Here is a 13,980-nt window from a genome sequence, read left to right on the forward strand (position 1 = left end):
TGTTTGAGGTAAGATTCTTGTTTAATCGCAAGGGAAAGCCAAGGTTATTTCTTTAGATGTGTGGCTGTTTTTTCACGGCGAGCTCCTGAAGAGGTTCACAGACCCCCTCTGAAATGCCATGTATATTAAAACAGTCTTCATTCTCTCTGCGGCGCTGCTATTCTCCAAAGCTTGTTCTCCTCCCGGTGTTGTTCCTGTGCAATCGACAATGAGGCTGGTCACACATTTAATGGCAAATAAGTGATACGTCTGCGACGAATAGTTGGCGTTGTGTTTGTGGAAGGTAACGATGCATCGCCATGCAAGCAGATGCATTTTGTGGTTGATAGAAAACTAACCGATTCTCCTGCTCTATGTGAAGATGGAATGTTCAGTCACCAACAATGTGCTACAGTTTAGGTGTTTTATATCAAATAAGTCAACTGTAAAATCACAAATAAAGCTAGTGTTGGGTGTTGAATGATGTTAACCAATTTGTAATAATGGGTGAAAAGAGATTTTCGCACAAGAAATAATTTTCAAGAGGACTACATGCATACAATGGAACATCAATGCTGTGATTGAGGCCATTTCATGTGAGTTAAGTCACAGGAACATGTTATTTCTGAATATCAGATCATCTGATATCGGTGCAGTTTTTTGAAAAATTTGACAGAGAAAACAGGAATTTGTGGCAACCAGGTTGAGCGATGGAGTAACTCTGGCCCTGATGTTGCAATTGCAAAAATGCTGAATGTCGCTGAACCAAACGCGTTGATTCACCCACTGTAGAAGAGGACTGATATATAAAAATGTACTTTGTTCACTTCAGATGCCATTTTGCTGTTGGGTGATCTCTCTGAGTGTGATGCTAACAGCCTCAAACAGCATTAGCCAAATAAAGCGCCGGTTGGGCCGAGCCACCATGACCCAGGCAGGTTGTGGCGTCAACGCTCATCCAGTTTAGAGGTTCCCAAGCCTGAGACCAAGATGGGACGTCAAGGTGCTCCAAGCACTTATCTGGGGACTCCCTTTTCTGCAAGGGTAAGGCAAATGGCTGAGTCTTTGGTGGCATTCAACTTCTTGACCTTTGCGCCTTTAAGCGGCTTTGCTACTTCACCGCACTCTGATCAAAGTTAATAAGTGCTTCATATGTTAATGAAAATTGGTACTCCTCTTTGTGTTCCTACAGCTTTTTAATACCTATTATGGACTGAAACTTTTAATGGAGGTTTTAGGTCCCCCTGACAAGCCCATTTCAGAGAGTGACTACACAGATACAAGGCTAAGCTAAGACCAGAGAGTCACTGCTCAGTGGAGGAACCTTACACGGGAGACCTTATTCTCCGGGAAGCAGCAGAAGATAAAGGCCATGGGATGAGTGGCTGCTTTAAAACCCACGTTCAAGTCCGCACAGGGCTAATTACAGCACGCCATCACATTTGAGAGGGTTTAGTTAATCAAGGGGGCTCTCTTTTTCCTCCTATAGTTGAGGAATAACACACTTAAACCATTTAATGCCGCGAGGATTGCGTCCTGTTTAATTCACGGCGGTCTCACAGAAGTGGGGTAAATTTAAGCCACTCCGACATTAGTTTTAAACAGATCTAATTGAGGAGGGGATCATGGGGAAAATGGCTACACCTGATGACTGCACACAACTTGCCACGAGGGAAAAAAAAAAGAAAATTTGGATAGTACATCACTTGGGTCTTAGGAGGCAAAGGAAGACTTAGCTACTGTAAGCTTAGATAGCAGAAGTAATGCGGAATCTGACTGCTGGGGCTTGTGTATGACAAGGAGCAGATTAGCAGAGGCCACGGAAAGCACCACTTGACATGTCGGATGGCTATTTTGTGTTGACTTCATTCACAAACAGGGAAAAGGAGATTTTGAGGCCCAACTCCGCCGCATGGTTTTACCCAAAACAAAGAAACTATCAAATGGCTCCGACAAGGTTCTTTGAAGATTTCCAGAAGTTGTACTTTTTCCACCCTTTCGCTTGAGCAACCAATATGCACTGCGCCATCTGTTTCATAGCTCGTGGGTTATTAGCAGACCGTGCATTGTACTTTGAAGTTGGAGTACGGACACATTACGAAGGAGACAAAGGGTGAAGAAACCGAGGCGTCGCTGGTAATTGCAATTTCAGAACAATTGCGCCGTTCGACTTTTACCGAAGAACAAAAGGAAAACACTATTGATACGATTACCGGGGCATAGCCTACCTGAAACATGAAAGATTTATTTTTCCTCAATAATGTAATCCCACGAGGCACATCAGTTTAGAAGTGTGAAGAAATAATTCTAAACAAATTTCCCTTTGAAAGGAGAGGGAAGAGACAGACATTCAAAGCGGGCCCTTCATTAAAAAGTCAAATTTAAGGCATCCGTGCGCCAGCGAGAGTGGGGACACCTGGGGTAGCGAAAGCCACGCGACCGGAGGGTAGGAAGAGGTGGAGGGTTGGAGGGGGGTGGTGGTGGAGGCGGAGGAGTCGGGGGGGGGGGGGGGGCAGGGGAGGCGGGACAAGTCTGTCATCTTCACACTGTAACCTGAAGCAGACCACAAATTAGCTCCTGTGATGGCAAGGTGTGACCGAAATGAAACAAACATACAAAGAAGCAATCTAATTGAATTGGAGTTCAAAGAGGACTCGGGCACATTTGGCGACGCCGAGGCGCTTTCATAGTGCTGGACCTCCGAGCAGTAGCAGGTGCTGCTGAGTGTTTCTGCGGAGCTTCAGCGCCGGCTCAAAGGGAAGCGCGGCGCTCTCCAGTGCATTGGTGCACCGGCGCACACCTTCACAGCACTATCACAGGGAGAGCGCCAGTGTTGCCGATGCCATCTCCCTCTCAGATCAAACCACTGCTCTTGGGTTGAGATTGCTGGGATCAAATATCAAAATGGATAGTTTCAACTCTAGGCAACGGCGCAGGAAAAATCCTGAGTCCGACACAAGCGCTGCCAGGTCTGATTCGAACATGTCGCGGAATTTTATTAGACGCAATTGGCAGGAGTCTAACTTATTTTTGATGTTTGGCGCGAGCGAGACGTAACATATTGTCTCATATTAGGTATGAAAAACGAGCAGCACTCGCAGCCGGGGACTGAATAAACATTTCCCACCTTTGTTGCAGAAGTACTCCATGTCTTCACAGGCCATGTTCTCCGTCTCAAACTCGGCGGTGAAGTTCTCCTCCACCGTGAACTCGTCTTTGGCCAGGAGCTCGTTCTCCTCGGAGACGCACTCCTCCTCCTCTTCCTCCAGGCCATCCTCGAGAGGACCTGAGGGAAAACACACACACATACACACACACGCACGCACACACGGAAGATGTTCAGCAGTTTCATCACATCCTTCCAGCTTTAAAGGAACAAGAAACAAAAAAACACTCCTCATTTCTTTTGTTAAAATAGCACCGATCCAGATGTGATTCCAAGCACAGAGCAGCATTGCACCGTATTTACAAATGTGTGCACATTCAGCCACATCAATACAGAGTCTGATTTTCCCATAATATTTCACAGAGGTCCTTCCATCGCTGCTGTTGAAGAAAAAAAAAAAGCCCTTTGAGACTGTGTAGTTTTCTGAAAAACAAGCTGACATGCAGCCAAGGTGAGCGCTGATGTTAATCCTGCTACCTGCAAAACAAAACCCTCGCGCAGATGGAGGTAGGAAGGGGAAGGAAAAAAAAAAAGTTCCTTGCCAGACTTTTCATACAGGCATCAGCATGGGAGGAGGAAAGAAAATACTTTTATTAATTTGTTAGCCTTATCACAGGGTACAATGTTGATTTTCCATTTACATTCCATGCCTCCGGGTAATACACCAGTGCAATCTTAAAGGAGACACTTTTCCGTGTGATTAATTTTTTCCCCCCTCTGTGCAATATTATTTCTTTAAATCTAAATGATTTCAGAGTTTTGCTTGTAGCTGTACATCTCTTTTGGTATTTGCATATTACCATTTTGCTTCAATCAAGGGTGTTGATGGAATTACTGTACAGCTACCTGAATTGTATTAGTTCTGAAAAACATCTCACCCGGCATTTGAATGTTATTAAGATAATGTGCATCTTGCAAACCTCTCCTTCCTGGAAAAAAGGAAGAAAGGAAGAAATGCCTGCAAAACGCATTACTGTTGCAAAGAAGCGGCTGAACACTTTAAGTTTAGGGGGAGTTTATATTTGAAATAATATACTCAGAATGAGAAACTTGCAACAATTTTATATAAAAAAAAAACTAAACAAAAAAAAAAACAAAAAACACCAAACTCCTGATAATCATGTCAGAAGTATTGCTATCGCTGTCTGCGAGATGAGGATGCTGCCTCTGCCTGTCACGGCAGCGTCGCAGCCTCTCGCGCATCATTCTGCAGCTCAAACAGAGAACACTTACATCCTCTCGACACCTTTCAGTGTGTTTGTTCTATTGTAGCGGGAGTGAGCCCCTCGGCTTTAATAAAGCAATGATTTCCGTTCAGAAACTGGGGCTGGTGTGCCTCTCCTGTTTCTCTTTCTTCCCTGCACCGAGCCTCATAAAAGACCCCCCTGATGTCCACAAACTGCTTGCTCTTTTCATTAGTCTTATAAATTACTCCTTTGTAGAGGCCTACATCTGCAGGAGCCCCGGACATGAAAAGAATTAGCACACAGATCTCTAATAGACACTGCGGAGGCAGAGTGCTGCTTTTAAATTAGGATACAGTTTTATGATCTTATCTGATGCCTTCTGCTGATTCGCTGAGGAGTGAAGTGAGGCGTGAAGTGACTCAATGAGTCTACCATCGCTTAAGATGATACCGGGAGATAAATATCGCAGTATCAAGGGGAGATTGTATGACTGGCGTTAAAGGCTCCTGCCAAGGCAATTGAAGACAGTGTGAAAGAAAGCGGGGAAATACATTTCTATACACACAGCCTGTACACATTCCATTACACAGCTGAATAAGAACTGTGTGTACAACTAAATGATTCTCCCCTCTGTTGCCGGCAAATACAGCAGCACCATTGCACGGCACAAAATAGACCTACAGTGTTGTGCGATAATAAGGGTAAAGGGAGATTAAAGATAAACTTCATGGTCAATAAGACACAAAGATTAGGGAGATAAGATGAGATAGAATTGAGGTTTAATAGACTCAGAATAAGGGCATCTCACTTCCCCACTCTAACAGATAGTAACTAAATGGAGCATTTTCAAACTGATAGAGATACTGGAGGCCTTGCTGAATATGGAAAAAAAAATAAATAAATAAACAAAAAGAAATATTCAAACCAGTCGGAGACTCTAAGAGGGGGTCTGATGGCTACTTCTTGGGGACCAATGTAGATTACCAAAGTTTGTTCACATTCTCACATGTTTAGTTTATTATACAGTATTCATTGCATGGAGAGACCTGAAATTATTTCAGAGACAGCAATGATAAGAATAATGACTTTCTAAACGACCAGCACCACACTCCTAACTCATTTTCTGATAGTGGCGTTCCAGCTATATTTAGTTGTGTACTGTTTAAAATCCTGTCACATTCACTGTGTGACCCACGCTTGTTGGTGCATTTCTATAGGGTCTGCGGATGAACTGGGCCGGCCGGAGGAATGCCTGTCGCTTCGCCCTCTTATCGAGCCTCCTCTAGAGTTCAGATGGCCAACGACACCGCAGAGAGCGTCTGCGTTTGGCGCCGTCGAGAAACAACAACAACACCGTCCACTTTAAATTCTGCTCTCATTAGAGCATGTGTGGAAATGAGAAGTGCCACGATCTATGTAAGTGTCAACAAAACCTATTTACACAGCAAAACCAGCAACTTACATTTAATCAGGAAACAAAACAGTACGTTTTGTATATTTTGGTAACTCAAATGACTAATCCGTGGCAGTTTTCTCACCGTTTGATTGCAAGAATCAAGGCAGAAATGCGAAGCAAATTAAAGATGTATGAAAAACAAAATAGAAAATGTGCTCAGTATGGAAAAAAGTCCAGCTTTTCTCTAATTTGACCTTATTCTTATTAAATCCAGGACACGATTACATATTCAGGAGTCTTGGTCCTGCATAAGGGCGGAACAATCTGATAAGAAATATCACTTTGATTAAACTACACTTGGTCATAACCGGTGCAGACAGATCAGCAGAAGACTTTTCTTCATTTCTAAATGACTCCAACAAGTTGGGAACCACTTGAGTAAAGAATTAATCATAAAAAATAATCATTAAACTAATTAGTAACTGCAGCCCTCCAACAATTATCCGTAACCTTAAGCGCAGCAGCTTTTCGAGTTCAGACTTACAAGTGCTAATTTATGAGCTTCCCTTTCTGAAGAGAGGCTTGATTTTGCCCAAAATCGTCCTCAATACAAAGACGGCTTTCCGCTCTCTTGTAAGAGGATGCTTTGGGAGAATGCAGCCCGTCTGAGCTTCCTCTCATTCGGGGTCATTGTCCAGGTATCCCTGCGTGCCCACGGTCCCGTCATCCACACCCTCCACCCCCCAACCTCCACCCTATCGTGCACATTCATCAGACTCTTCCTCTGCCGACTACAGGGGGGAATCTCAGCGCTGTTCAAACAGTCATGCAGCGGCAGCCAATGCTAATAGAGACATTGCTAGCTGAATACGGGCTTGATCACAGTGGCTCTTTTGTTCATGGCATGGCCTCTGTCTGATAGAGATCGGCCATGCGGAGTGGAGCTCCGGAGAGGGATATGGTAATGCCCCCACTGAGTCTATAAAATGGGGTGATACTCTGAGACCATATGATGGACAGAGGATTAATGAATCGCAGAGAGAAGGGGAGCGGGGGAAGAGAGGAGCGCGGACAGAGGTGGCGGAATGAGCATATCTTCAGGAGAGCGCTCTGCGTTCGAGTCGGCGCCTCAGCGGACTGAAACAGAAAAGGAAAACACACACGGACGTCGCCTTCGACGATCACGCTTTAAAAAAAATATATAGAGGAAGAAAGAAGAAAAAAGCTCTAAAGAAATATGTGTGTATGTGCAAAAACTGTATGAGTGACTGCTAATTTCATGGCATGCTTTTTCAGCCGTCCGCAATGTGGGGAGCTGGTGGCCGGGCTGTGATAGCGATACCTCGCATTATCAGCAGGTTCCACAGTGTGATGTGTGGATCACAAACCCGGCCTCCTCTATAGCTCCCTAATTAGAGGTGAGGTAATTGAATCTGACAGAACAAAGCAGCAGATCTCTATAAGCATGGAAATCATTTTTTGCTCCCACCTATACAGTTTTTCATCCAAAAGGTCTATTGAAAACGTGTCCAAGCTGGTCTGGGGATAAAAACGTAGCACCTGAGACTAAACATGAATGCATAATGCGGCCCGAAAAATCCAACAGGGCCACACAGCTCAACCCCTGCCAAGTCTGCTCCCCGTGACTGGCCCTTTGTGCCAGCGCTGATACCGGGCCTTCCTCACTTCCGGGTGAGCATGCACCCAGTTCGGCAGGCGGGAGGGAGGAATTAGAGACACGCAGGCTCTGTCTCAGGTTTCGGGTAGCCTCGCGCTGTGAACCCTGCAGATTTAGATGCATCTGTAGTTGATGGGGAGTAAAGGGATAAACAATAGGTCTCTGAAAGCAAAGTGTCAGAATTGGAAAAGAAAATTGTTTTGCAGGATGAGACTGGGATGGTTGAGGGAGAGGAGGAGGAGGAGGAGGAGGAGGAGGAAGTGGAGAGAGGCGAGGAGAGACTCGGGGCCATACTCTCTCCTCAGCTCTAATGACCTTTGGGAAGCAGAGGGCTCCCTCAGCCTTGGAAGAGACTTAGTGTATATGTTACAGGGCTCAAGCCTCTAATTTAATCCTTGATCACTGTAATGAAATAGATACCATTTACGCAACTCTTAATAGCTTAATATGCTACAGGAACCCTCAAAGGAACATTTCATTTCAAGCATCTTTTCAAACTGCATAAATGACACAAAAAAGAGCCTTTTTTTCCAACTTGTACACTCTGTGATCAAACTAAATGTGGAGCTAATGCTGTAACACAAGTCAAAAGTAAATTACCATTTGTATATTGTCTGCGAATAGCTGCTTGTGTGTAAATGTGTGTGTGTGTGTGTGTGTGTGTGTGTGTGTGTGTGCTTGTGCTTGTGCTGGGAGGAGCGTGGAACAGCTTCAGTGGAGACTGATGTGTTCTCAGCGCTGCAGTCTGTGACCAAGAATAAGCAATGGTATTGTTTAACTTGATTTTCCGGTTGCTAAGCAATGTAATTCTCATGATTAGAAATGGCTGCCTTCCTAAATTCGGGGCACTTACAATCAACAGTCAACAAACTGCTTGAAAAACTCAGCATCAATGCTCATCTGGAAATTGCGGTTAAAAAAAAGAAAAAAAAAGAGAAAGGGAAAAAAATGCGGAGAAGGGCGGGTAAGTTGGTCGTTGGGTGGAGGCAAGAGGATGAATAAATGTTTTCACACACACACACACACACACACACACAGGGATGCACCACTTCTGTGTAGCGGCGGCGGCGGCAGCGCGAAAAGATGACACAGCGTCTAAATGTGATCTGGTGACTTCATTTGTTCAGACGGCCCACAAAAGTTTACATTACAGCAGATCTGCGTCTTCTGCCGCGAGGCTGCGGCGCGCCCGCTGGCCGGGAGCCGCCGTCTGCGGGCTCCTCGCGGCAGCTTGTGAAAGCCACACGCGGGGAAAAGCCAAAAACAAACCCTTTCTATAAGAAAAGGAGGCTTATTTTTGTTCACAATTCTCAAACAGTGTTAACATAATTCTGGTGGAGTATCTCATTCCAATCAGACACAACGTTGGATCCCAGCATGTTTGCGAGAGTTGCTAAGTTCTGTGTTGTTGCGCCCGGCGTTTCTGTCTGGACCGTTGAAGGGGAATAACACGCTCTTACTTCTTTATCCAATGAATTTGAATTGGAATGGCATGAAAACATGCTGGCATTTGACTATGCCATTAAAATGCTGGAGGCACCTCTGAGCGTGCCCGAGGGCTTCAGCAGATGCCAGCCAGTTTCTCTGTGGAGCTCGCTGGGTCCTGCTTCACTCTGCTGACTTTACTTGCCTCTAGAGTTTCCAGAGATGCGCGCGCACGTCCAAGTGGACGACGTTTGGTCTGTAAAAGTCACAAAGCTTGTCCTCCAAGTAATATGGGCTTAGTTAATACCTCTTTTGCCGGGTAACATTTGCTTTGTAGGTGCAACGAAGGGATTAAAACGCGCCGTTGAAATGGCCAGCGCGCTGGATTTAAAGTCTTCCTTGTTCCACACTTCGCCTCTCCTCTGGCTGAGTGATTTATTAGTGTCATTCTGTTACTTATAAGGAAATAAAAGTTAACCATGTGCCTGTACACTGGAGGTGACAGCTGAAACAAAGCAGGTAAAATATGTGTGGTCTTAATTACTGGTTTATAAGCGAGCTTTTCACTAGAACGTTCACTTTTAATGAAGCCATTGAGTGAGGCTCCTCCAGGGAGCTATCATGGTTAAGTGGGGGCATCCATCTTCAGCCATTGGCTCATCTGCAGACGAGTGGAGGCTCTGTCTACAGCGCGCTCACCTCATATTGGCTCACTTTATCTCCACTAAGTAAAGTCTCTTGGAAGGTTGCGAACAGTGGCGAGAAAAGACTTTTCTCCAGCAGGCTCTGATGAGGCTGAGGGAGTTTTCATTCTGTCGAGGCACCGGGGCACTTGACTGTGTCTTAAGTGCTTAATAAGACACTGTTGTTTAACCTGAAAAGCATCAAATTCATCACATTCAGTGGTCTGTGAGCCCGCGGGGGCTGAAAGAGCAATATTGTAAATGTTAAAACTGCCGCTGCAACAATTAGCATTTAGCCGAGCATCATTTCAAAGAATTTAATGGGGCGCCTTCAGAAAAAGAAAAATGATTACTGTATCAAATAGTGTAGATAAAACAATATTTTTCCATCAAGGAATTTCTATGAAATGGATATATCTAAGATGTCAATTTCATTCCAGTATTATTAAGGATGGGGGGGGTTTCCTTTTGCAATAAATTCTTCATTAATTCAATTCTAATTTGCCTCTGGTTCCCATTTCTACTATTGATAGTTCCACTTCTTAATACCTCGGATAAGGGGCGAGAAAATCATTGCAATAACTCAGTGGAGACTGTGAGTTGACGATAGGATCTAAATATTACCAATGCCAAAAGAAGTGTGAAGTCTGATGAACATTTCAAAAGAACAATTCTTTATGGATCAGCTAAATCTTTTCCACTTTTTAATTAAAAGTAAAGAAAATAGAAGTTAATTATCCTGTAAAGATTAGCTGGTGGGCATCTTTCTGTAAATTAGTTCTAATTAAAAGGAAATTGTCAAATGACATTCAAAGCACTGTCCTTTAAAACACAGACCGAGATGGGCTTTTTCTCCCCCCGCCTCCCCTTCCTCCTCCTCCTCCTCCTCCTCCGCCTCCTTCTCTCCCCATTACCCCCCCCCCCACCCCACTCTGCCTCCCTTCCTAATTCTTGATCTGGCCATGTGAAGCTTCTTGCTGCAAGATTAGGATTCTGCCAGTGCGTCAAACTGCACACACACACACACACACACACACACACACACACACACATGCACGGACACACACACACACACGCTGCTCCCTGGACAGCAGGCCTCTAGCACACTGTGAAATACTGCTGCATCAATGAGGAGCCAGTGGTTTCTGGAGATAAATACTCCTCATTGATAAGTGATTGTGCCGATTAGCTGCTTGGATTCAGGCTTAAACTGTTACTGTATCAGGCTGATATTGGATTCTTATGAAATATCAGATTTTGGTCTTGTGCTGTAATCCAGTATATAAACAGCTCTGAAAACTTGCAACTTTATTCGCCAAATTTACAGTTTTTAGGGTGAATTTTTCCATCCCTGCCGGCTTGTGGGATCATGATATAAACAGTGGTTGTCTCCAAAGTGTAGCAGAAAAATGCAGCGAAAGTAAAGTTCTAGAAAAACTCTAAGGTTAAGTACAAACAAATGAAAAAAAAAGTTCCACAGAGAAAACAGTGCCTGTGGTTGAAGACATTTTAGCACAGAAAACTGACACTGAGAAATTATGTTTTACAATTGAAAACAATTACAAAATAATTCTAAATGAAAAAGTATGCTCCCCTTACAAATACAACATGATTACATCTGTCAAATCCAAATCTGAGGTTCCATATGAAGTACAAAATATTCGAGCATGGCTAATTGGAAATGACCCCACTGAATCCTCTGATAATCCATAGTTTCTGTAAGTATGGTGTGTGAGGTGCTGTCCGGACACACCTACCAGAGCTCTCTGTGTTTTAGTCACAGGGTGTGCAGATGACTTTTATAACTGCTGGTATCAAAGTGTGTGTGTTCACTCTGAGAGAGGTTCACCCAACATGAAATAATGAGAAAGTTGGATAAACCACACATTGTGAAAACTAACTTCAATACAGTTTTTTTATATTCAAAAATTATAGACCAAACTTTAGTTATGCTTTGTGCGATTTCAGCTCAGATCATTAAAATCTACACAAAAGATTGATCTGATTGACATTTTATGAACTAACCCCATAAAAGAGCTCTGTGTGTTAAAATATCTATTGAAACATTCTTAATAATCCCATTTTAAATCATATAATTGTTTCCTGGGCATTTGAAGACATCCCACTTACAGTCTGATACAACAAAGCAGCAGAGGAAGTGATTTTAAAAGTTTAAAACAATATCACTTCAAAGATACGATCAGTCAGACCTGGGGCTGTGCGAGTCCTCCCTCCCACCAAAACAAAAGAACACAAACATGTGAACAGACACAGCGCTTAACCAAACCTCCACTATCACCACTTCACAAATAAATGATGAATCAGTCTCCTGGGCTCTGTGTCTACTGTAGCTTTCATCTGATTACGTGTGGATTTCATCATTCATTGTCTGGGCTTGGCTGTTGCTCCCATCTACCCGTGTTGTGTATTAAAAAGGGATTCCAGCAGCACCAGTCCCAACAAGAAGTACAGAGCAAGGGTGGAGGGAGGGAGGGGAGGGAGGGAGGAAGAGAGCACAAGCCCCCCTTTCCATCTGCTATGGCTAATGATGATGCTCTCCCTGGCCTGGAGCAGAACTGTGTGAGGGAGATTTACACCCATAATACCCCTGGGGCTGAGGAGCTGCTCCGCGCTCCAAAAACACCGTCACTCCATCACCTTCTATATGATAGCTGGCAGAGCAGGTAACAATGGACCAGCAACAATGTCTTTTTGTATTACTGACAAGTGCCTTATTTGGTTGACATAACCTGCCTCGGTGTGTGAGGAGTGGCGCCGCGCGCACAGGAAAATGGATGACAGCTACACCATTGAGACATTGTGCGGCTGCAACAATCACACCGGGCTATGTTTTTTAAAAAACACCGAGCGGTGTGTGTGAGTGATATGAGGAGAGCGGGAGCGGCGGCGGCTGAGGGAGAGGTGGCTGTCTATGCGATACACTAATTGGAATGATGGCAGGAGGAGAAATCAGGCATCACGGTTAGCTAAAGTGAACAGAGCTGCCTTTTCCCATTTACCCCATTCTAAAGGTTTATAAGTTGTAATTGCCCTTCAATTTGGACGCTTTCGACCCGCTATAAAGCTCTGTGTGGGACTACACTTGACACCTATCTCCTAAAACAAGTGAGGTAAATGGTGGGAGGCAGAAAAGAACAACTATGTGCAAGTGTGTGTGTGTGTGAGAGAGTGAGAGAGACACAGAGAGACTGAGGCAGAGAGCTCCACTCCTCAGGGATTGAGTGTTCACACACAGTAAATGGAAGTGGCACAGCTCTGACCTTTGAGCCGCAGCATACGAGTAAAGCGAAGGCGCTGTCAAAATATTGCTTCAGAAATGACAATCCACCTCGCCAGTCCCAAGTCTTGACATGGCAGGCAAGTGGAGAGCCGTAACCTGCTGATCCCGACATTACAAATGAGGGGATTATCATGACAACAAACCGCGGCTCGACACACTGCATAGCCTAAAGATATTCTGGCGTTGCCCCTTATTATCAGCAGAGTCCCACACAGATAGCCGGCGATGACACTCCAAGCGGGCGCCCCAAAAAAAAAAAAAAAAAAAAAAAAAAAAAAAAAAAAATCGAAAGCAACGGGAGCCGTCACGTGTCAGGAGCCGCGATTGAAATTTCAAATTAGGCCCGACAAAATAACGGCTGCCGTATCTGCGCGGAGTTTGCCGTTTGTGATGTTACACTGGTGAACTTTGGGATTTGGCAGCGGAGCGGCTTCCTTCGCATCTTCATTTACACCCATGTAATACTCAAGTCCACAGAGAATAAGTCAATCGTAAAGAATACCAAAATATCACAAGCAAATTACTAGTGCTCTGAGAGGAAGCTTGGGAGGAACAAAGACAGGCAGCCATAATTATATCTTGGCGTGTATAGCATGTCAATGGGCCACCTTCGTTGTGGAGGGCATTCCCGTGGGCCCCTCAGGCATCAAAATGATGTCCAAATTATTTTGTGCTCTATTGCAGCATGGCGCGATTATCATATTTACTGGTGGTGCATTATGACAACATTGATGTTTACACCTGTCTCTGTGAGAAGGCAAGGTTTACACTCTGTAATTTAGCAAATGTACAGTATGCATATGAGCTTGTTGGCAGGGATTTAAATTAGGTCAGAAATGGAATACATCAATAGCAACCCATATGTGCATCTTTCCTTTTCTTTTTTTCTTCCTCTCTCCCCTCCCCAGCCTTCTTTGCTCAGAAGCTTGGCGATGAAGCAGCTTGACGACTGCAGAAGTGTGATATGTGCAAATCACATTTGCAGATGAGCTTGAAACTCCCTTTTAATATTCAGATATCAGACATCCCGCACTGCGAAGCCCGCTAAGACGCGATTCGGGGGAGAAAAGCGAGATCCACGTCATTAAGGGGAATCGTTAGAGGCTCGGTTTACATTTTACATATTTCACAAAAAATGTACGACCAAGTAAAAACATCAGCGGTT

General features: G+C 44.3%; 1 protein-coding gene across 2 annotated transcripts in view; it reads right to left on the reverse strand.

Annotated features, from left to right (window-relative positions):
- Positions 1 to 13,980, reverse strand: part of zfpm2a (zinc finger protein, FOG family member 2a) — a 122,988-nt gene that overhangs the window by 86,877 nt on the left and 22,131 nt on the right. For both annotated transcript variants that reach the window (XM_030101919.1, XM_030101918.1), the window contains exon 2: positions 3,107 to 3,265. In XM_030101919.1, coding sequence (XP_029957779.1) covers positions 3,107 to 3,265 — 159 coding nt within the window. The remainder of the gene's footprint in view (positions 1 to 3,106; positions 3,266 to 13,980) is intronic.

Source organism: Salarias fasciatus, chromosome 11, assembly GCF_902148845.1.
Source record: "Salarias fasciatus chromosome 11, fSalaFa1.1, whole genome shotgun sequence".
Classification (NCBI taxonomy): domain Eukaryota; kingdom Metazoa; phylum Chordata; class Actinopteri; order Blenniiformes; family Blenniidae; genus Salarias; species Salarias fasciatus.